Source organism: Dromiciops gliroides, chromosome 6, assembly GCF_019393635.1.
Source record: "Dromiciops gliroides isolate mDroGli1 chromosome 6, mDroGli1.pri, whole genome shotgun sequence".
Taxonomy (NCBI): Eukaryota; Metazoa; Chordata; class Mammalia; order Microbiotheria; family Microbiotheriidae; genus Dromiciops; species Dromiciops gliroides.
Window position 1 is genome coordinate 84,975,458 of NC_057866.1, and position 24,247 is coordinate 84,999,704.

Genomic DNA, 24,247 nt, shown 5'->3' on the forward strand with positions numbered 1-24,247 from the left:
GAGGTCACACAGCCAGGTCAGATTTGAACTTGGGTCTTCCTGTCCCCAAGACCAGCATTCTTTCCACTCTACTTCTTAGCTGCTCCTTATACAAGTATACTCTCTGATGCTTGTGTCCCTTTGGCGATAGAATTGAATCAGAGTAATCAGAGAATCAGATGGTGCCTCGTCTAGCTCTGGAACATTTACCCCCTTTTAGCTCTCTCTCTCTCTCCAGGCAGATTAATTTGATCATTAGATCTGGAGCTTGAAGGGACTTAGAGTTTATCTATTTGGGTCTCTTAAGTTTACAGATGAAGAAACTGAGGCCTCAGAGAAATCTAGTAACAACTTCTAGGTAATGATCTGGGGGTTGAACCCCTATGTCCTCCCAGTCCACTCCATAGTGCACTGTTGTCGGTGCCTTTATGTTTTCTAGGGCCATTTTGTGCCACAGCACCCCCACCTGCTTCCTCTGCCAGAGCTTGGGTTAGGCTGGCCCAGCCTTTCAGGACTGAGGCTCACCTCTGCAGCAAAATAAATAGAGAATCATTGTGGGTGCAGGTTATGTTCAGAAAAGGGAGTAAAATCCTATACTCCATCAGATTAAATTGGAAGGACAAATTAAAACTTTAAATTTGTTTTTTAAAGAAATGCAATTTTATTTCCAGCAAGAAATTAAAGCTAATAAGATGCTGGGGACATGTCCCCAAGTTTGTGTTAATGAACAGATAAGCATCAAGTACACACACACACACTGGCAGGCTGACTGCTGATGCTTTAAAGGAAGACTATTAAGGTTCCTTTTTAAAAGTACAATTAGTTATAAACAAGTTAGTCCCTTCCCCTGCTCCTTGAAGTCTTGTTTATACTATTCATATGCTCGGTAGAAGTAAGTAAGCCTCTGGCTCAGAGGAACGGACATTGCCCTCAATTCAAATTCCTGGGGTTTAATAAGCTTCTGCTGTATTCCTTTGTACAGGAAAAATAGGAAGTTGCCCCTTTATGCATCCTTCGCCCTATCTGTCTTCTATTTCATACTTCCTTGGAACTAATTACTCCGACCCATTGGGCTCATCACATAGTTTGGACTGTAATTTGCCACGCCTCTGGTCTCTCCCCTTTCTTCCTTTAATCAGAGCAGCTTCAGTTGAATACCACTTACATGCAAGGTGATAGGGAAAGGGGGTGCTCAGAGACTTACCTGGAGAGCCCTTTGTCCAGATGAGGAGAAGGAAGCCTGCAGAACTAGAGCACCGCGTGATCCAGCCAATGCAGGAGGGTTTTAGGAAAAGAACAGCCTTGGGTTAGAAGAATCCTTCATGAAGGAGAGAGGCTGTCAAGATGGGAGCCTGAGGGATGAGTGGGACTGAGCTTAGGTGGGGAGGCAGCATTCAAGGTCAAGGGAAGGGTCTTGTCATTGGGCAGAAGTGAGAATAGCTATGGTGTCTGGCAGTTGAAAACTTAACTTTTAGAACACTGCATCTGTGTTTTCATTTGAGCTACATGGCAAACCTTGTGAGTCAGGTGATGAAAACATTCCCATTTTTCAGATGGGAACTAATGCTTAGAGAAGATGGATAATGTCCTCAAAGCCTCCTACCTGGAGCTAAGGCAATTCTAAAATCCATTCTTCTGAATGACTGGTTTTCCTTCCCTATAAAGATATTGGCGTATTTCTTTTATTTAAATGTCTAAGGAGAGAATCATTTTTAAAAATGTTTGCCACAAACCAGAGGGGGCAAGGTGGACTACAGCTTTTTTTGACCAGGTCCTGTCTGTTTTTGACTTGGCTTTCTTTCATTGTTGATCACCAGAAGCCTAGTTTCATCTTCTGTGAATCCATTAAGTCCCTGACCATGTTGAAAGTTGGAGTACCTAGGTTCTAGTCTCCATTTTACCATTAACATATCTAAATGGCACAATGGATCAAGCACTAAGACCTGTATGATCTGGGTTCAAATCTAGCCTCAGACACTTAAATGCATGACTCTTGGCAAATGGCTCTGACATCAGCTTCCTTTGTTGCTATCTCAGTTTCCTCATCCATACAATGGAGGTGATAATCCTCCCCAGGGTTGTCATGAGGTTCTAATTAGATAATATTTCTAAAGTGCTCTATAAACACTCATTCTTGTTAGTGTGACCCTGGAGTCACTTCCTTAACTCTAAAAAAGGAATGGCACTACCATGACTTAACCTCATCAGGTTGTTGTGAGGAAAATGTTTTAAACTTCAGAACAACAGACCCCTGAGCTCTCTGATTATCGGCCTGTCCCAGGGCAGACCTGTGTCCTGGAGGCCTTGGTGTCCCACTGAACTTGACTGCTGTTAGGATTCCTGCCCCTTCTTTCTGTGCCTTGCTCCCCTCTTCCTGAACCCTCATCCTATTGAAGTCTGAAGTAGAGAATCGTTTTCTGAATAGGGTGTGTTCATTACCATCTTCTCTGCTCACCCATATTTAGGATGGGAATGTCCGTTTGTACTCGATCCAAGGAACAACATTGAAACATGAAGATAAGCTTCTTGAGGCCAAGGGGCCCGTGACAGACCTGGCCTACTCCCATGATGGTGCTTTCCTTGCTGTCTGCGATGCCAGCAAAGTGGTCACAGTCTTCAGCGTGGCTGACGGTTACTCGGTAAGGGACAGCCAAGGGGGATGGCCTTTCTCCTTACCCCGTCCTGAGTGCTGAGAATGAGTGGTGTTGGTATGGGCTTCTTCCTTCAATGCAGGAGGACAAATACGATGCCCTACGGATTCATCCCATGGTCAGCCAGGGTTACTGGATCAGTCGTCCTTTGACCAGGGCCCACAGTCTAGTGAATTTATCAATTACTGAGCACCTGCTCTCTGTTTCATCTGACCTTAGCACTTTGTACTCCTTTATAAGGACTTAGTCTTATTTGCATTATATTGACATATATACATTGCTTATCTCCCCCCAGAGTTCACTAGAATAGGGTTGTTTCCCCCCACGAAGCACCTAGCCCAGTTCCCCAGCACAAAAGAGACTTTTAAGAAATGTTTCTTAAATGAATAATTTCCCCTTCCACCTCTCCCCTCTCCCCCACAACCCCCAAGATCTTAAGCCCTTGGAATATAGAGAATATATCTCATTTATCTTTCATTTTCCCTGTAGCACCTTGCTTAATTTTCTGTTTTAAAAAAAAAAGCCTTTAGAAACTTTTGTAAATGAATGGCTTTTGGAGTTTAGAAATTATTTCTTCTCTCTTTCTCCCTCAGAATCCTGCTCAGTGAATCATATATAGAAAGCACTTAGGTGTCTTGCTGGTTGAGTAAATGAATGTTAGCAATCAATCATAGGAGCTCAGTTCCCTGTCTCAAAGAACGGAGCGTTAAACTGTATAGTTGTGAAACAATTAAAAGACAGAGAAGCAGTGTGAAAATCATGGAAGTAATGGAAAGGGCCCTGAACTACAAACCATGACCTTGTTTTTGATACTCTAGTCTATGACTTGTGGTAATTTTCTTCATCCCTGGGCTTTCTTTCCTACATCTTCAAAATGAGGGAAGTTTCACTAGATGGTCACCTCAATGGGAAAGTCAGTGCTGAATCTTGGTATAGACAGTGAGGTATCATGAGTTCTTACTACCTTTTTGGTACAAAAGGCAGTGTCACATGATGTAAAGGACCCTGTCTTCCAAGTCAGAGGACCAGGGTTCAGATTTCGCCCCTGATGCTCACTAGCTGTGTGACTGTGGGCAAGTCACCATACCTCTGTGGGCCTTGGCTACTTTGTCTGTGATCTCTTGAGTTCTTTCTACAGGCAGAGTGTCTTTGCCTCAGCCGGCATCCACTTTGATATTCTAATGTGGTTCTTAAAAGATGCCTTTGGGGCAGCTAGGTGGTACAGTGGATAGAGCATCTGCCTTGGATTCAGGAGGACCTGAGTTCAAATTCAGCCTCAGACACTTAACACTTACTAGCTGTGCGACCCTGGGCAAGTCACTTAAGCCCAACTCCCTCACCCCCCCCCCAAAAAAAAAGATGCCTTCTCCAGGCTGAATGGCAAATGCTAAAGTGCTTAAGAATTATCAAGCTTTGCCTTTTCAAGGGGGAGAATTTGGGACTCAGAATTTTTAAAAATGCATGTTAAAGATTTTTTCACATGTAATTGGCAAATAGTTGATGAAATAAAAATATATTGATAAGTATTTATCAAGGTTGGCACCTGCTTGGAGAAAGACATTGATTGTCTAAGAATGTTCAGGCTCGTGTGGACCCAGCGCCTTTATGGGAAGCACAGAGAAATCAACTTATGACACGGGCACACGTAATTTTGTTTTCTCTTACGTAGGAGAACAATGTTTTTTATGGACATCACGCAAAAATCGTCTGCATCGCCTGGTCACCAGACAATGAACATTTTGCTTCAGGGGGCATGGACATGATGGTCTATGTTTGGACCCTGAGTGACCCAGAAACCAGAGTCAAGATCCAAGGTAACTTGTTACTATCAAGAGGGCTAACCAACAGTAGTCTCTCAAGTGTAGGGGTGTGCTGGAAAATATTTAACAACCAGCTCTCTTATTATATTTTTATACTTACACACACACACACACACACACACACACACACAACACTTTTAGAAGTGTATTCTTTATAATTAACATTTTCTTCATTACTTGATTATATCTGAGCAGTCAACAAAACATCAAGCCCTGAGTTTTGCCATTTGTTGATTTCTGAAGTGTAATTGTTCACATTGAACAAGGAGATCTCATGTCAATACAGGCTGATTCTCACATATCCCTGAATTTAGGGCATAGTAATTCTTGGTCTAAAAGCAACTTGTATAACAGGTGATACAGAGAGGAACAAGCTAAGTGGGCTATTATCCTACAGGAAGTTCTCAATTCCAAAAGTTGCCTTTTGATCCCTTACTGTGGTATATTGATTGAATTCACAGTAAACTGAGGCAACAAAGTTCAGAGCATGTTCAGTTTATTGGTAAGGCTAGCAGTTTCCAATAAAAGGGGTCTTTAGTTCCTCAGCAAGCCGGATCTCCAGATGGAGTTTACACGACTTCTTAGAGTTTAGAGAAAGTAGATAAAAATAGAACAGCCCATAGGTAAGATATAGGGTTAATTCATTTGGTTTCAGTTGGTGGAAGGGATGAGATTTACTTCCTTGTTGCTAGGGTAGACTGTGTCTCGTTCTGTTGTGTTCTCAAAGTTTACTACTATAACTTTTTTTTAAATTTTTTATATCTGTGTTTTATTAGATTTTTGTCCTTTGTCTTAATTCCCCCCATAAGAGGATGTTATCTCCATATCATAACCACTACTGAGGGGGTAGAAAACTCAAGAACTCATTTACTTAGTTGCTTAGGCTATCAAATTGCCTATCAATTTAGATTGAAAATAGTAAGATCTTTTATTCTTACATCCTATCATACTAGTGCAGAAGTGCTGGAGTACTGCAGCAACAAGATTCATTTTTATCTTAAAATAATTCTAGTGTTACCTCCCATGATTAGAGAGATTACTGTGAAAGCAAGAAGCTGGGACATAGTGTAACCACATCAAGACAGATCCTGTAGGCCTAAGCTTAAGGTCACAGAATGACTTGACAGGTATAATAGCAAAAAGCATCTTTAGTTCTGTTTGATTTCAAATAATAGTCATAGTTTCTACTTGGAATAGCCAGTTGTGTAGCAAAGTTCCACCTTATTCACAAGGTATCGTGGCCAGGCTCAGGATTAACCAGGTGGGAAACAGTCAAAAAATGAAATAACACAATATGGAAACCAAGCCAAGAGGATCCTATCTTTGCCTGGGTTATATCCTCAACTTTCCCAGAAACAGACATCCATCTGCAGCAGTTCTCAGATCATTGTCTTTGCAGCTCATGACAATTTCCTTGAACAGATTAATAAATTAATGATAATTCAGATATTCATACCTGAATTCAAAATATTATCAAATTAGTTTTGAGATTTTTACCCCAAATAGCAAGTTTCACAGATCACAACTTGTCTAGAAACAATCATTATTTCTTTCATGTTGTTACACTTGTAATTAATTTAAAATTAATTAAATTCAAATTGAAATTAAACTGAAGCATCAAAGTTTTATGCACGTTCAGTTTTATTGGTAAAGTTAGCAGTTACTGATAGAAGTTGTCTAGCTCCTCAGCAAGCCAAAAGACCCCAAGGTGGGGTGTGTGAGATGTCTTAGAATTTAGGGAAAGCGGATAAAAATAGAAGAGCAGCTAGGCCGGACGGAGGATTAAGTCATCTGGTTTCTATTGGTGGAAGGGATGAAAGTCTCTTCCTTGTTGCTAGGGCAAGCTGATTGTGTCTACCTGTATCTTTGCAAAGACAGCTAGTGGTACAGAGATACACGTGTCCTTGACAGAAGAACAGTGATTTACAGGAAGACTAAGCTTCTAAATTTAACTCAAAGAAATGTGACTTAGGCAGTTATACAAAATGCTGGTTGGTACGGAATGGAATCCATTTGTTTTTTTCAGAGATATAAAAAATTGTAGCTCACATTTCTATAGCAATTTAAGATGTATGAAACACTTTGCTCATAACAACCTTGTGAGATAGGTAGTACAAGTTCATAGCCCCCATTTTACAGAAGAACAAAATTGAAGCAAAGAGAGGTAAAGTTATTTGTTAGGAATAACCATAAGTGGGACCAGGACTCATATGTCTTTGCTCCAATTCCAGTGACTTTTCCATAAAAATTTTAAAGGTATGATAAGCCTGGTGGGTAAATGTCTGGTCCTTGAGTCAATGAGATCTGGGTTCAAATTATATATGATGCTGTGTGAACCTGGTCATGGTATTTATTGCTGAGACCACTCTCAAAGAGATGAGTTGCAGTCCCTGTCAAAACAGTGAAACCCCAGATTTCTCAGGTGTTGACTGCAGTCCCATTTAATGTTTGCCAGCCAAGAGAAATGCCTTCATCATAGTAATCCTTAGCATTTCTCTAGATAGCTAGCGCTGGGAAGTTTGCAAAGTGCTTTACAAATAGACTTACTTGCAGTGCAAATATCCATCCCTACATATATATATATATATATATTTTTTTTTTTTTTTGGTGAGGCAATTGGGGTTAAGTGACTTGCCCAGGGTCACACAGCTAGTAAGTGTTAAGTGTCTGAGGCTGGATTTGAACTCAGGTCCTCCTGATTCCAGGGCTGGCATTCTATCTATTGCGCCACCTAGCTGGCCCCCTACATATATTAAATCCCCCGTTTTGTAGGGATAATAAATCATCATATGACCTTTCTCCCAGGTTTGCTATGAGAAGGTGCCTTCTAAACTTTGAATCTACACCCAGAGCAACGTGAGCTAATGTTATCCTGGAACGAAATCAGGTTAGGTTTAGTGGTTGGGACTTGATGTGCGCTTCCTTCCCTAAAACAAGGTTCTCCTTTTCCTAGATGCCCATAGGTTACATCACGTCAGCAGTTTGGCTTGGCTGGATGAACACACGCTGGTCACAACCTCCCATGACGCCTCTGTCAAAGAGTGGACAATCTCCTACTAGGGACCCCCAGCCACCAAGCCCTCTCTTTGGAAGGACCGAATCAGGGACTTAGAATTACCACAGTGGGACATGTCCTATATTTCTGTAATGCCTCTCTTCCTGCCCCCTCCACCTCCCGGTCCCCCCTCCAGATGTGGGACAAGAGGAAGGGGAGGGGTTGATATGAATTAATCATTATTGTCCTATCTTTACAGGGTGTTCATATCTGTTTAATGTATTTCGAAAGCTTTAGCCAGTAACAGTTTGCACATTTAAAAAAAAAAAAAGAAAAGAAAAAAAGAAGCACTTAAATTATATCTGGAGCTTGGGGGAAAAATAAACAAACCCAAACTTGATTGTGCTGAACATTCCAGAAGGAACAACAACCTAGCGAGGCCTACTTTTGAAAAGGGGAGCACTCGTTCTCAGTGCTTTTTAACTACCCAGCTGGACGCGCTGGTGCTCCAACTCCATGAGAGCATTCCTCATATTTCTGCCCCCCTGATTGACAGAACGTTTCTGTACTCGCTCTCCTCATGAGTATTTGTTGTGATCCAGTCTTGGCCAGGGTGCTATCTATGGCTGAGAAGGCCTGCACCTAACTGTTGCCTCAAAATTCCTCCCTCCTTCGCAGATGGGGTACATACGTAAATAAATGTATTTACGTTAATAAATGTTTTATGTATTTCACATCAGGTTTTGTGCTTCATTTTAAAGATGCAAACGTGCTATTTTTTTCCCCCTATGTACTTAAACTGTTGCCTGTTAATGATAATGGCACCATCTTTGGATTTTTAGAAACCTTGTTATCTTTTGGACTGCGCGATGTGTTGGTCCCCATTTCAATGTCTTTCCTTTGCCTTTTTCTTTGAGGGCACAAAGATGAAATCACTGTAAGCTAATCATGGTAATTTTCACCTTTTTTTTTTCTTTTTCAGTGCAGAAATTAAAGTAAGTATAAAGCACCATGCCTCGGGATTTCATTTTATTTTATTTTTTTAATTGTGTAAGAAATACAAAAATGTGAAATGTAGTTGAATTCCTGCAGCTGGTAGGGCAAAGTTTGAGCTAAGACTGGTCTTGAGAATGAATGAGAAACTGAAATCACTTTCTGCACTGTGGGTTGCTAGTTTCATGTCAAGATAGCGATGGAGGATGGGACTGGGCCTTCCTAACCCATACCTGATGCCGTTCTTCTCAGAGGGTTACAGATTGAAGGGCCAGAAGGAGCCCAGGAGACTTGGGGTTCCGATCTCACCTCTGACCCCAACTAGCTGTGTGGTGAGGTCCCTTATTTGGAAAATGAGGGATCGGATTAGATGTTGTCTAGAGTTCCCCATAGCTGTAGTTTTGTAAGGCCAGTCCATGACTTTTTATTGTAAAGAAAAGGGTTTTAACTATGTAGCACTTTAATCTCATTGGGTCCTCCCAGCACGCGGGTCAGCTAGGTGGGACAGTTACTGTCCCTATTTAATAGATGGGAGGGTAAAGCTCCTTATAAGTTGCCCAGGGTTGCAGAGCTAAGGAGTGTCTGACCAAGTATTTGAACCCAGGTTTCCTGGCTCCCAGTTCAGCTTTCTTTCCATTATTCCGTGTCCCCCTTACAGTGTGGTAAAACAGGCCCAGGGTTCAAAGGCAATACCCGGATTTGGGGAAATGAGTCTTTTTCAGCTGCTGAATTTGGCTTCATCTCATTTTCTCTTCCCGTTAGGAATAATTGTATTTCAGTGAGTAAGATCAGGTACTCTTAAGAGAAAGATTTGTCCTATAGTAGCACTCTAACACCCACCCATCCTGGGGGGGGGAGGGTAAGAATCTAGTTTCTTATGAATGGAGAATGTTTATACTTTTATCACCAAGAAGTTTCAAAGGCTTTTTGTCCACCTTCCCATCATCTCCTTTCTCCAAATAATCTGTTCTGATTCCTTAATAAATTTAAACTCTGAAAACTGATTCTTTAAGGCTCTCAGAGTCATGGGATGTAAACCATTTGAGCTGAGAGAGACCTGGAGATTATCCTTGAACTCTTAGACTGCCTCCCCCCTTATTTTGCGGCACATACAGAATGGTAGAATGAGTGCTGGCCTTGGACTCAGGACACCTTGAGAAGGTAACCACAAGCAGGGCTCCCGAGTCTCATTTCCCACCTAGCTCCAAGGGTGGTGTGAGGGCCAAAATTAGATATATGGAGAGGTAATTGGGTGACTCACCTAAATATTGGGGTCCCGGAAATAGGAGGGACCTTTAAGTTCACCCTCCCCTCTGAACTGCCTGTTTTAGATACCACAGTGGATATAAGGAAAGTACTTTCTAGGTGTTTAAGATGCTGTCTAGATGTGAGGCATTATACTAAAAGGCTCAAGGTCACAGCATGAGTTTGTGGCAGATCTCCCAGATCTCTTCTTCCCCCAGGTTGTTATTCTTTGTGCTGTATGAAAACAGTGTCTCTCTTCTCCATAAGTCTGTATCCAGGGCACAGACTAAGCCTTTCCCTCAACACTCGATTGAAGCTGCCCTAGCAAGCAGCAGGATTAGTTTGAAGGCATCAGCAAAAAAAAAAAAAAGTGAGTCTTGCTTTTTTGCAGCCTTGCATGGTTTCCTGTGAATTTTCATAGATAGACATCTCATCTGCCTGCCAGAACTTGAAAGTCTTTATTAAGTGCATCTGCTCCCTTGGGATGATCGATGTGGGTGTGGCATTGCATTTGGAGCAGAAAGACTGGAGTCAGAATCCCAGGCCTGCCGTTTATTAACTGGGTGACTGGGCAAGTCATTTCATCTCAGTGCCTTGATTTCTTCATCTTTTTGGAGGGAAAAGGGGGGATTGGGGCTAGATAACCTCTAAGGTCCTTTCCATTATGTCTGTAAGGAAAGCTGCATTATGGTATAAAGGAGAGATTATTTGACACCTGCTTAAATAATAATTCATAATTCCATGGCTTCTCATGGTTTACAAATCACTTTGCTCCTCCAAAAACAAATGCACCATAGTGGATAGTTCTCAAATAGAATTATGTTAGCTTTTGTGACCAAGGGTGAATCAGTTCCTCTGCTTGGCCTCCTTTTGTTATTGTTTTTTTTTTTTTTTGTAAAATGAAGATTGGATTAAATTATCTCTAAGGTCTCCTCCAGTTAATTCTATGATCTGTTTGCCCTGAAACTAACCCTCAAGGGATAGCCTAAAGAAAGGTCCTTTTGTCTAAATATATCCTCTCTTTCAGACTAAAGTTCAGGACATTTAGGGAGTTTGTCTCTTGTATTTACTATGTCAACAGACACAGGTGTCACCTTGTTACTCTCTTCTCACCTGGTAGACTCTTTGGAATTTGGAAGTCCTCTTTAACAGGAATGCCATTTGCTAAGAACGGAACCAAGCTTGCTTTTGAGAGCCACTCCCTGGTACAAGGTGAACAAATACAGCTGTCCTTGCAAACAGGTGCTGGGCAGGTTTCAACAACCCTCAGTGCAGAAAAAAGACATTTCTCTTTGCATGAAAGCCCCGCTACCTGTCCTTTTTTTTTTGGAAGGGTGCTCCTGAAAGGGATGCTGTCAAAATTTACCATTTCAGCATCATGGAAAAAGAGAGGAGGTTCACATTCCTAAAAACATCCAGCCTCAGCACTTCCCTTTTCCCCCATAGAGCAGTGAGTTGCTGCTGCTGCTAATTCAGCTGCATTCACCCACTACAGTTGCCAGGTAATCAGAACACCAGTCTTGTGTTGCCCAGCAGGCAGTGTGCAGGCTCCTCAGAGCCAGCCGCAGGTGCCAGCATGGCCTTGCTCATATTTGTTAATCCCACCTGGTAAAAATGCAATCAAAGCTGCTATCATTAAGAGTCTTAAGAGGAACCTGTAGTTTAATAAATGTTTATTAAAAATAGCTTCATAGACTATTGCCATGCTTGAGGAGGGTTTTTGTTTTAAGCCATAAGAACATGGAATTTATCAGGGTCTTCTAAGAAATCCCTTCCCTACCAAATTGCCTGTCCTGAGGAAAGTAGCCCCGATCAAACTGAAATAACCATAGATTCTCTAGGCCTAGGTTTGCAGTCTTTTGCTGCTAACTTAACTTACTTGTCCTAAAGGGAAGTCATTTCCCCTCCCATGGGTCTCATTTCCTGCTCTATAAAGTAAGAAGGATTGGACTAGATATTTCATTCTATATCATCTTAGCTAGGTTACTCTGGGCAAGTTACTTAACTGCTCATAGGATCATAGATTTAGAGCTGCAAGGGACTAGTTCTCATTCTTTAGATGAAGAAACTGAGGCCGAGAGATGAAGTGATTTGCCATGGGTAAAAGGGCTAGTAAATAGCTTATGGTAGGATTTGAACCCAGATCTTCCTGATGCCAAATCCAGAGCGCTCTCCTTCATGCCACACAGCCTCCTTTCAATTTCCTTGACTGTGGATACAGGGTGAATTAATACTTATTCTACCTTCCTCCACTGTGTCTTTATGAAGAGACAGTGGCTAGTTAGATTTTATAAACTTACATGTCAAGTGGTATTTTTAGGACTTTAAGGGGTAACATCACCACCCCTAGGTGCTACCCATTTGTGGGGTCAAGATGGTTCCTTTCTCCATCCCACCATCCTTCCCCACACTTGATCCTACCCCAACACAGGAATCCTGACCCTTTCATCCCTCCCTCACGGTGTGGAATGACAGGCCCTCTCTTCCTAGTTGACACCCCCACCTCAGGCCACTACTTCCTTAGATGAAAAAATGTCCCTAGTGAGTTAGAAACTACCCCTCTAGCTCCTGCTCAAAAGCCTCAATAGCTGGTGTCAGTGGAAAGAGGGTGGATGGGAAAAGTAGCAAACAGGATAGTAAATACCATCTCCCATGTCCATTAACAGTGTGATGATGGGCTGGCAAGTGACTTAAATTCTCTGGGTTTCCGTTTTCTCCTTTGTAAAGAGAAGATGACTTTGAGGCTTGTCTGATAGAAAGAACATTGGGGTTTGACTAAGGATGACTTTGGCTGGGCCTCAGCTGCATCTGTAAAATGAGGGAATTAGGCTCATGATTCTTTTTGTCTCTTCCAGCACTAAATCTGTGATCTTGTGTTGGCTCTCAGTTTGCCAATGGGGAATAAGGGGTTAGTCCTATTTGCAAGCCCTTGGAGTTGTTTTGTGGCTTCTGATCAGCTGCAGTCTGGGATGAGAATCAGCCTGGTTGGTTAGTATTGTTTCAAGCAGGCATTATCTAAGATGATCAGCATGGAAAGAATCCAGCTTGGTAAGATTCCTCAGAAGCTGAATTCCAAGATTACAGCCCAACTTTAGGGCGTGTGTGCATGTGTGTGCATCTGCATGCGTGTGTGAGTGAGTGAACATCTGGAAATGTTTCTCTTAGCTCTATTTTGAACCCGTTGAGCTCAAACTTCTTCAACTCCATTGCCATCCTTGTTTTCACTTATACTGGGCCACCTTTTTCCTGAACCATCTTCCCTCTGGTTTTCTTGATTGTCAGAACTAGTGTTTAAGGAACTGTTTTGACTGAGGTGTATTTTTTTGTTTCCTCCTTTAGATTTTCACCTTAACTTGGTTCTTTTATACCAAAAACACTTTAAGATTACTTCTTTGAGGTCTGTTTTGCTGCTTCCATTGCTTTCCGTTCTCACTTGTTTTCAGTCTTCTTCCCTTAGCTTGCTCTCGATTGCTTTTGCGCTTGCTCTCGATTTTGCTCTTGCTTGCTTTCACTTGCTCACTTTAGCTTGCTTGCTTTCAGTCTCTTTCACTTGCTCTCACTTGGTAGCTTACATGTTTGCTAAGCCTTTGCTTACCTGCTAGCTCATTCCCTTTATAGTTTTCTTGCTCTTTTGCTTTCACTTGCTTATTATTTGTTCTCTTGTTCTCACTTGCTAGTTCACTTGCTTTCATTCACTTGCATTTGCTAAGCTTTCACTCACATGCCAGTTCTTACTTGCTCCCTGGCTCCTGGTCACCTGCTAGCTTTCTCACTTGCTCTCACACATTTGCTCTTGCTCACTTGCTTGTGCTTATTATCTGGCTCTTGTTCACTAGCTAGCTGTCTTGCTCACTAATTTTCTAGCTCTTACTTGCTAGCTCTCATGCTAGTTTGCTCACTCACTTTTGCAGTCTCCTTCTCTTGGATTTTTGCCTCACTGTCTCTTTATCTCTGGTTGTCTTCATCACCTCCTCTCATGCTCTCAATTTCTTTCTCCATCTCATCTCCCTTTGTCTCAAATTCTGCCTCACTTGGTCTCTTGTTTTATCCCTCTCCCACACAAAATACATTCACACAGATAACTGTTATTTTGCTGACCTTATAACTTAATAGCATTAAGAACATTTCTAAAAATTACTTACCCTGGAGCCAAGCATGGGCTGTTAGAGCCAACAGAGACAGTAAGATAGTGGGGCAGTAGAAAGGTTCCTGAACTGGAAACGTGGGTTTGAATCTCAGCTCTTCCATTGTTTCAATTGTCCTCTTGAGCAAATGCTAGATTTTGTCATGTTTGGGGGATGGGGGATGATGTGGGCTAGACTCTAGAAGGGTCCTTCCAGCTCCAAAATCCAGATCTAAAACAGAACCATCTAGTCCAACACTGTCATGGAGCAGGGGTTCAAAGAAGGAAAATCATCACTTCCAAAGTCACAGGGGAGTCTTTTAGGACAAAGCGAGACCTGTGTGATGTGAGCTGGCCTTGTAAGATCTCATATGCTTGCAAAATGTTCTAGAATTTGCTCAGAACTATTGGAACTTATGGATTTTCACAAGCTTTCCAAATATCTCCAATGCCCTCCTTGGTTCCCCTGCTTCCAGTAATTTTCCATTTCCCTTCCCTTTTCACTGTTGGGAGGACTGCTTGATTCCAGACAGGGCAAGAGTCAGTGGATGAAAGGAACAGGAGGCAGATTCCAGCTTGATAAAAGGAATGATTTCTTTACAACTAGAACTACCCAAAAAGTGCAGCCGTCTGCCTTCAGAGGTGATGAATTTCTTGTCACTGTGGCTCAAAAAAAAAAAAAAAAAAGGATTCTTTAAGTCTGACCATAGGTCATTGTGGAAGAGCTAAGGCAAAAATGCCACCTTTCACCGTGTCCCCTCGTAAGTCTGATTTTTTTTTTTTAGATCATTGCCCAAGGCCATCCCAACAAAATCTTATGCCAAGATGGCTCTAGAACCCATCCCTTGGAGGGTTCCAGGTAGTGGCTTTATGCATGCCCGTGTGCAGGGAGATTACAGAGGACATACATACTTTAGATGGGGAAGTTTTTGGACTAGATGACCTAGATGTCTCTTTCGGCTCTGAAACGATAATTTTTTATCAAGAGGGTCCTTGCCCCCCTCCCACTCTTAAGCTTCCGTGTGGTAGGATGGCTCGTATCTGTTGTGTCTTGTTGCCATGCGTGACCAGTTTCTCTCTCCAGTGCTTATTGGTTAAGATAATAGTTACTTGTTGGGTTCTTGTTCCACAGATTCATCTCTTGTATAGTAATTGTCCCATCTTCTGTGAAGTCAATGATATTACCCATCACTATCTCCCCATGAGGTGAACTAGGAGGCTCCTCTAGTTCACTCTGTGGGACCTGCATGAAAGCCTTGGTCAGATGATGATTTGACAGTCACTGTGATGTAAACTATTTTTTTTTCTGAAAAATGGAGATTTGTATTCTAATGGAAATCATATAGAAGCCTCTCTTGTACAGTGGTTTTGTGCTTTAATAAAATAGAATGCTATCCTAAAGACAGCCTCCTGTGAAGTAACTGTGTCTGCTCACCGTCTCAAAGGTGGTTGCTTATCGTGAACGTTGATTTGGTAACTTCACTTAGTAATTATTGGGAACCACCAAACAGGGATGATGTGGACAAATTGATCACATTGGGTCTCACCTGGCTCTAAGAGCCGTGATCGTTATTATTAACAATCTCCATGATTTCAAACTATGTGACTTCAGTCACACCCATTTGGGCCTCAATTTTCACATCCATAAAAATGAAGGGTTTGGATTATATTGTCTTTCAGGCTCCAAATCCGTGACTAGATTTGTTACGCTGTATTCACATAACTGATGTTTGGAGAAAGGATCCTAGACTACAATGCCTTCAAACTCAAAATCTGTAATCAGATTTGTCGCACTGTGCATTTACATAATTGGTGTAATCAAAAAGGTACTGCGCTACTAAGTCAGGAGACTTGACTATCACTAAGTGGGGCCTCAGTTTCCTCAACCAAGGTTGCTAAACTTTCTGACCTGACCTAGGTCCCTTTCAGCTATAAAAAGATTGATTCTCTGAATGGCAATTCAATCCTTTTAAGGTAATTAACTGTTCTTTTAATTAGATGCGTAGACTAGACCTTGTTCAGGCCATGCCAGTGGCACTGTTGATCGATATTTCTACTGTTAAAATTGCACAATGCCTGCTATGTTGCTGACTGTCACTAAATGTTAAGTATTCTCATGCATTCGATGAGTTGTTAATAATAATGATGATTAAACCTGCCTCTCTTTGCTTGTCTTCCTTCATTTCCAGCGCCTGCATCCAGTTTCTACCTTCTCTCTACTCTGCACTTTACCTAAAGGTCTGCACTGGCTCAGAAAATCTATACATTTGTACACATAGACGTGTGTTTTATACACATGTATGTACACATGTGCATGCATATATAACTTGTGCTAAATGCTATTGAGGAAATCAAAATGCGTGAGATCAGATCCCTCCCTTTCCCCCCTTTCAACCAAGGCACGGACAACCTAATAGTAGAGCTGATGCTTTATTTACTAAGACAGAAGATATCTGCATGGATTATTGCACCAAGACATAAAGAACTGGTTAAGTGGCCATACCCAAACAGTCATTAATGGTTTGATGCTAACCTGGGAGGCGTCTAGTTGAGTGCCCTAGAGGGTCTATGCACTATTAAACATTTTTATTAGTGATTGAGATAAAGATATACTTGTCACACTTAGGAATTTCACAGACACAAAGTTGTGGGCGGTAGATGACATGAGGTGACAAGATCCTAAAATACCCTGACAGATTAGAACATTAAGGTCTAATCTAATAAAATTTAATGAGTAGAATAAAGCTAGAATCTCACTCATGTTTAAAAACACACACACACACACATTTATAAGAATAGAGAGGCAGGGTTTGACATCAATTCCTCTGAGGAAAAGAATCTGGAGCTTTGAAAGTTGACTGCCTGCCCAACATGAGTCCATAGTGTGATAAGGAAGCCATAAAACCTGATGAGACACTGGGACTCTGTTGAAAGGCAGAACTTCCAGGAATAAGAAGGTGATAATGCTGCTGTGCTCTGACCCTTGTCAGACCACACCTGGGTGCCACATTTTAGGAAGGATATTGATAACCTGGATAGCAGCCACAAAATATTGAAGTGCCTAGAGTCGATAACCGTGGGAGGATCATTTGGAAATCATGACTGTTTCGTTTGGAAAAGAGCAGACTTAGGGAGTACAGTAGTTGTCTATGAGTATTTGAAGGGATCTTCATCTGCTTGGTTCCAGAAAACAAAACTAGAAGAAATGGGTCAAAGTTTAAAAAGCACAGAAATTAATACTTGATATAAAGAATAACTTCCTGAGAATTGCAAGAGTTATACAGAAATGGAATGTCCTGTTTAAGGAGATGATAGCTTCCCCCTATCATTTGGAGGTCTGTAGGCAATGGTTGTATAAAACCCTTGTCATCCATAGGAAGGGATTCATTTTTCAGGTATGGGCAGGATTATATAACTTCTGAAGTCCATTGCAATGAAATCCTCTGAATTAAGGCACTTTTATGGTGTGACAGAGAGAGAGAAGTGGATAGGATCAAAAAGAACCCATAGAGGAGATGGCACTTGAGCCATTTTAGAAATACTTCACAATTGACTTTAGCAAATATAGTAGCAAACACCTACTATATGCTGAATACTCTCCCTTTAGGTCTCAGGGGAAATACAAATAAAACAAGCTTTTACCTCTCAAGTTTGCTTTGGCAGTCTAGTGTAGAGATGGAATGTGTTACTCAAATTAATCTGTGATCTCAATGATTTGGATGTGTGATTCTGGCCTGGGTCATCCTGTTCATATTGCCACAGGAGAATCCGTGTATTCCCATTTATTTTGTAATCACAATAAACTGAAACCCATGTAGTTTGTAGTACTAATGTACTACATAAGAAATGCAAGCAGTAAATTGCTATTTTAGACCAGAGGGGAAAGGGCTTAATTAAAAAAAACTAGGTTGTCAGGGAACATTTCTTGGAAGGGAGACAATGACATTTTGAGTTTGACTTTGAGGATGATAGACAATACATGGAGATGAGAGGGTCAAGGCTGGTCAGGAAAAAAGACCAACACAGACAATTTAAGAATAAAGCCTAGAACAAGCTGAGGCTTGTGATGAATTCTACAACTATATCCTATTTTGCTTGTTTGTTTTCCCCCTTCCCCACCTCCCTGCTGCCCAAGAAACTGATCAGGTAAGACTTAGATAAGACCAAAAAACCATTAACAAGGAATTGCATCCCATTTCAAGTAAGAGGGTGCTAAACAGTCCTCAGCTATTTCAGGTCACTTGATCTGGATCAGTCCATGAACAGTAAGTATTTACTGTGTACCCTGCGTGTGCTAAGTGGTGATAATAAATCCAGTCTACCTTCAGGAAGCTTACAATCTATGGAAACCGGACATAGGTTTCTACTACAAGTAAGAGGGGAAAGACCAATGGTCCTTGGGGTACAAAGACAAGGCAGATGGGTAATTATCTTTGCTGTCCATTCTGTAGATAATCATATCTTTTTATGGTGTTGAGCAATGCCAAGGATCTTGGGGAGAATTTTATGTTCTGGGTCTTGAGCAATGCCAAGGACTTTGGGGAGAGCTTTTATTTTTTGGTCTTCAGTAGCTATGGCTGCTGACTCCACCACCAGCAGAATCAGGAGCAGGGCACACCTCCACAGGGACTGATTTCCTAGCCAGCAGTGGCCATAGCGGTGGGCTAGAAACATCCCCAGTAATCTGGAAGATGCTATCACTCCGGGGGCTTGTGGATTTGACTGCCCAATGGTGGCAGTTGGTATTGGTGGTGGCAAGGAAAGTGAGCCTTTAATCCAAGTGATTGCTCCCCTCAATGGTGGCTGTGGAACTGGGCCTATAAGCAGGGATGATGATCTTGGAGGCACTGCTCCTAAAGGCATAAAATTAAATACAAATTACAGGATAATTTCACAGAGTAGGGGAAGACACTTGGAGGCACTAAAACCCTTGAGGCAGAAAATGGAAGGTCGCGTGAGGAAGAGTAAGTGGGCCACCATACATGGAAGAAATGTATAATAAGCCTGGAAGGCTAGATTGGAGCCAAATCATGAAGGTCTCTAAATGCCACACAAAGATTTTCATTTTACAAACCGGGTGACAATCGGGAACCTCCTCCCCACCCCTCAAAAAAAAAATCCCATCATTTTGGAATCATGGATCTGGATCTGTTGGAATGAGGATATTACGTAAACTCTTATACTTAGGTAGGTTCAAAAAATCAGCTTCATAATATGGGACAGAAGTGGAAAGGTCCCTTGGGGTGTTTAATGATCTCTAACCATGAGTCAGTAGGATGACATAGCAAGCTAAAATAAAATAAAGCTAATCCTAGGCTGTGTCTATTTTTGTCTAGACCGATGATTTCATTGATGCAGAAGCATCCTGTGAGGAGACTCCCTCTACCAGTGCAAATTGGCACGTATTCTGTAACTTGAAGTCTGAGTTACCTGGGATTCTCACAGTTCAAGTGATCTGCTGCTGGTCACACATGTCGGAGACAAGGTCTTGCTGCATTAATAGAGGTGATAGGTGTAGATCGAGGTACTTACTTTGTTGTCTTTTGCCCCGGCCAGATCACAGATCACAGTCTCATAAATCTTGTGTTCAGTTCTGGATGCTGCCTTGGGGGAAGGTAATTGATAAGTTAGAATACATCTTAAACCTTTTTGTCTGGTGGACCCTTTTGGCAGGCTATGGGGCCCTTCTCAGAATGAAGTCTTTTAAAGTCATAAATACAGAGGATTACCAAGGATTATACTAGAATGTAGTTATAGAAAATAATTTTTAAATTTACAGACCCCCAGGTTAAGAACCCCTCAGAGGATGGTGACTTAGAAACTGTAACAAGTGAAGTTAGCTTGAAGGAAGTAGGGGTGTTATCCAGGAGAAGAGAGAGTTTAGTGAGGAGGAGTGGGGGGTAGGGGGAGTAATCTGCAACTGTTGGAAGGGCTATGATGTGAAAAGTATGAACATTTGGCCTCGAAGGGCAAAATTCCAAGTCCTGATGAAAATTCGTATTATAAAGTGTGGCTAAAAGGTGCATTAAAAGACTGTCTGATATGGGGGCAGCTACGTGGCACAGTGGATAGAGTACCGGACCTGGATTCAGGAGGACCTGAGTTCAAATCCGGCCTCAAACACTTAACACTAGCTGTGTGACCCTGGGCAAGTTACTTAACCCTCATTGCCCTGTAAAAAAAAAAAAAAAAAGTAAAGGAAAAGATTGTTTTTTCTGGCAGGGCTGTAGTCTAGTTTCCGTGTAGTGTGGTGGTTTTCTTTATGCCTTCTCAGCTCTGTGCTATTCCCCAACTACCACCTAAAACAAAAACAATTGCATGAGACTGTAGGACACAGAGTTTAGTTGTTCATCTGTGAATGCTGGACTTCTAATAATAACCAGAATGTAGATTTCTGCCTGCTTTTCTATACTGTGGCTTTTCCAGCATTCCAAATAAGGTAGAACAGTGGAATCCATACATTTGGAGAACACAGTTTCTCCACTGAAAGAGAGTCTTGAGGGTGGACACCCGTAGCAATCCCCCAGAACTTGGAACGCAGCAGCCTCCTAAATCAATCTAAATCAATTTTGTTTGACCCTCTGTCACGCACACTAAGGAACTAGCCAGTAGATTTCCAGATTTACATCTAGCTGCCACATGTCTAGGAAAAAAATAATAAATACCAAGTGTTATTGGAAGGAAACAGCTAGAGATGCATATCCTGCAATGAGCAGCACTTAATTTAATTCTTCTGAAAATAACTTTTATTAGATACAGGTTGTCCCATGGCAACATCAACAAAAGAAAACATGGAGATCTTTGCAGCAGGAAAACAAACACCAAAGAAATGCTCTTTAATCAAGTCAAGAATGGGTCACTCAAAATGTATAATAGAATTTCTGTTATCTTCTTCTGAGAAGATTTTGTTTTGATCTTCCTTGTCACCATAGTAACTTTCTATGATCAGATATTTGTTACTACTGTTTGCTCATTTTTCCAGCCTATATCTTGACTTTTAACTCTTTGTTAAAGTGGGGCTCTGCTTCCAGGCTGGAGGGTGCACTGTCCCAAGTTTCAGGGGCTCTGTGCACCTGTTTTTGTTTTCAGAGATACTTCCAAGGATCTATAAGTTCTCCGTTCTTACACAGTGGTCTGATCTAAGGAGAGGTGTGTTTACTACTCTCCTAGCCCATGCTCTGGTCTGTGAGAGACCACAAGCACTCTTTTCTGCCCTGGACCTGTGATGAGAGTCCCAGCTCCATCGAGGCTACAAGTTCTGGAGTGCTAGCATTCGTCCTCTCCCTGAGACTGCCATCCAAGACTGCAACCTGAATCCAAGTACCCCCAGTGCCAGCAAAGAGACCCCATAATATTTGGGGGGGGTGCAATGAGGGTTAAGTGACTTGCCCAGGGTCACACAGCTAGTAAGTGTCAAGTATCTGAGGCCATATTTCAACTCAGGTCCTCCTGAATCCAGAGCTGTTGCTTTATGCACTGCAACACGTAGCTGCCCTCCATAATCTTTCTGATCACTTTGACCCTCTTACTCTGTGGGCTGAGAGCTCTGGAGGCAGCTGCTGCTGTTGCTGCTGATTCAGTCATTCCCAAGGTCTGCTCCTGGTTTGCTGGGGCCTGGTCTGTGCTGGTACAGCCTGCCCTGGACTTGGACTGCACTCCATTTTCATATTGGTACAACAGGCTTTTCCTGCCAACCTGAAAAATTGTCTCACCTGTTGTGAGTTCTGCTGCTCCAGGAATTGTTTTATGGCATTATTTAAAGGTGTTCAGAGAGATGTCGGGGACAGCTTAGGAAGTCACTGCCTCTTCTCTGCTATCTTGGCTCCACCCCAATCATCATACAATGTTGCTGCTACTGTGTACAAGTGTTCTCCTGGTTCTGCTCACTTCATTTTGCATCAGTTCGTGTAAATCAAAGTTTTTCTGAAATCTGCCTGCTCATCAAAAAATGAAAGAAGTAAAGGACAGAACACAGATAATTTGAGATATCAGACCCTCCCCCCCCCAAAAAAAAAAGTAAAGAGGAGTCTGGCCACCATATTTTAACAATCATGCAAAAAAAAATTCAGAATTATTGAGCTTAAGGACTAGACTACAGATCTAAAGACACTAGAAGGAGGGAATGTCAGATTCACTCCACCTATGCACAGTGTCATCAAACTCCAGAGCAATGAGAGCAATGGATAACCTTACAAGTAACTAAGAAGAAAAATGTTGCACATCACAACGATTAGAATCACACAGATTTATTCATCAAAAATGAAAAACAGGATTAGGCTACATTAAACATCAAGAGAAACTGGGCAACATTTTGAGCAGACTATTTTGCTAAACTATCTACACTCTAGGAAAGAAACAAACATTCTTCTGAACTTTTTCCAGGGTTTCCGTAGGAGAAAGCAAATCTACAACAAGGTCTTTGATGTGCAAATTAACCCTGGAGAACTCTAAAAATTAGAGGAAAGGAAACTGGCTAAGGCCTTTGATATGCAAATCAGCTATGTCCTTCAATGAAGAAAAAAGTAGACAAATGTAAAAACTTTATGTCTGTAAATGGAGATTCAATGTAAATGTTACACAGTATTTGTTAGAATAAAAAAAGACAAAACAAAAACAAAGCAGCAGAGTTGTGATCTGCAATATTCTGTAGACACAAGGAGACTGGGGAATCAAAACAAGTGGTGACATAACTGACTACTTTTTCATTTGATCTGGATTTTGAGTAAATTAACAAATAGCTCCAAACTGCAGTAGAGGAAGGGAAAGGGAGTAGGAAAGTTATCTTGAAAGGCAAAAGTCAAAAGCAGATTTAGGAAGAGTGGGGATAGATAAATAAAATAAAACAGTTAAAACAAATGAGGTAATAAGGGAAGGAATTTAATTAAATTAATTCATCAAGCATTTAAGTACCTACTAGGTGTCTGGCTTTTTGCTAGGGGACAGCATTACAAAAATAAAGAAAGGAAACAATCCCTGCCATCAAGGGTCTTATATTTTTCTTAGGGGAATCAGAAAATGAATTATTTTTTTTTTTGTTGATAACTCACAAATAATAAATAAGTAACAAAGATGTTAGAAATGTGTGGGGAAGCAGGTAATCCCAAATCAATACTCCTATCTTGCTGGTGATGAGGGAGGAAAGAGGAGGCATAGGTGTTTGAATCCTTTAAAAATTAAATTTAGGGACACAGAATTAGCTCAGGGTCCCTGATCTCATTGGAGTGGGCTCATGGAGGGGATAGCTTTCATAGCCAATTGGGAGGAGCAATCTATTTAACCCTGCAGGAAAATAGATGGGGAAGAGGATAAGGAAGTGTGATGAAATAATGAGATTTAGGAGATACTCAAAGACCCACCTGGAGATTAATCTAGACTGATTGAATCAAGTGAGAGTGATTAACTGCTGATTAGCCTACTTCAAGTTAACGAGATTGTAATCACACCTTGAGAACACCTGCAGAACCAATGGATTTGGATGATGCCAACCAATCAGCTTGAAGCAGTGTGTAAGGACCGCCTCTGTTCCAGACCTATAAAAAGCTTCCATGGCAGAGGATTGAGGAAGAACCAGACCAGGCTGGAAGTCTAGGCTAAATAGGCTTTTTTCTTAACTTTCTGAACTCCATGGAAATATATGTATGTTTTAATAAATGTTTAATGCCCAAGGACTGGTGCTAAAGCTTCTAATTTAAGGTGACCACAATTTAGACTTTAAACTTCACAGAAGGAAGGGTGAAAAAGGGAGTGCAGAGTGAGGGAGAGGATAGTCAAAAGTAAAACACCTCTGAGGAGGAATAGGTAAAAAGAAGATAGAGTAAATGTCATGGGAAGGGAGTGGGATGGAGGGAAATAGTTATGATGATTGACTATAATGGCAAAACATATGGTACCTACTTTCCTCGGCTTTTATGAAGAAAACTCTCCATCAAGCTTAAGGTACTATATAAAGGTTATGATGAACAGCATACTATCAGAAAAACCTGGAAAGACCTACATGAACTGAAGCAGAGTGAAATGTACTGTATAGAAAATAACAGCAATAGTGGGGGATGATCTGCTGGGAAGCATGTGGTTATTTTCAGCAAGGCAATGATCCAATATAACCCTGAAAGACTTATGAAGATTGCAGCCCATCTGCAGAGAAAGAACTGATAGTATCTAAAAACAGATGGAAACACGTTTTAAATTTTTTTTCATTTCCTCTTTGACAATTCCTTAATCTGAAGTTTGGGGTTTTTTGACTGTTTTCTCTCACAACCAGCTAGTATGGGAATTTCTCCATGACTACTCATGTATAATTTATTTTGAATTGCTTGAGTTCTTGTGGTTGGGGGGTGGGAATGGAGGGGGGAAGAGAAGTTGGAACACAAAGTTTTTTTTAAATTGATGTTAAAATTTTGTTTTTACATATATTTTGGAAAATATTCTATTAAAAAAACAA

The 24,247-nt window shown here is 41.3% G+C and overlaps 1 protein-coding gene across 1 annotated transcript in view; it reads left to right on the forward strand.

The window, feature by feature from the left end:
* WDR1 (WD repeat domain 1) overlaps positions 1-8,179 on the forward strand; it is a 53,142-nt gene extending 44,963 nt beyond the window's left edge. Inside the window, exons 13-15 of the mRNA XM_043969843.1 lie at positions 2,445-2,618; positions 4,300-4,444; positions 7,404-8,179. Coding sequence (XP_043825778.1) covers positions 2,445-2,618; positions 4,300-4,444; positions 7,404-7,510 — 426 coding nt within the window. The 3' untranslated portion in view covers positions 7,511-8,179. The remainder of the gene's footprint in view (positions 1-2,444; positions 2,619-4,299; positions 4,445-7,403) is intronic.
* Positions 8,180-24,247: the final 16,068 nt, after the last annotated feature.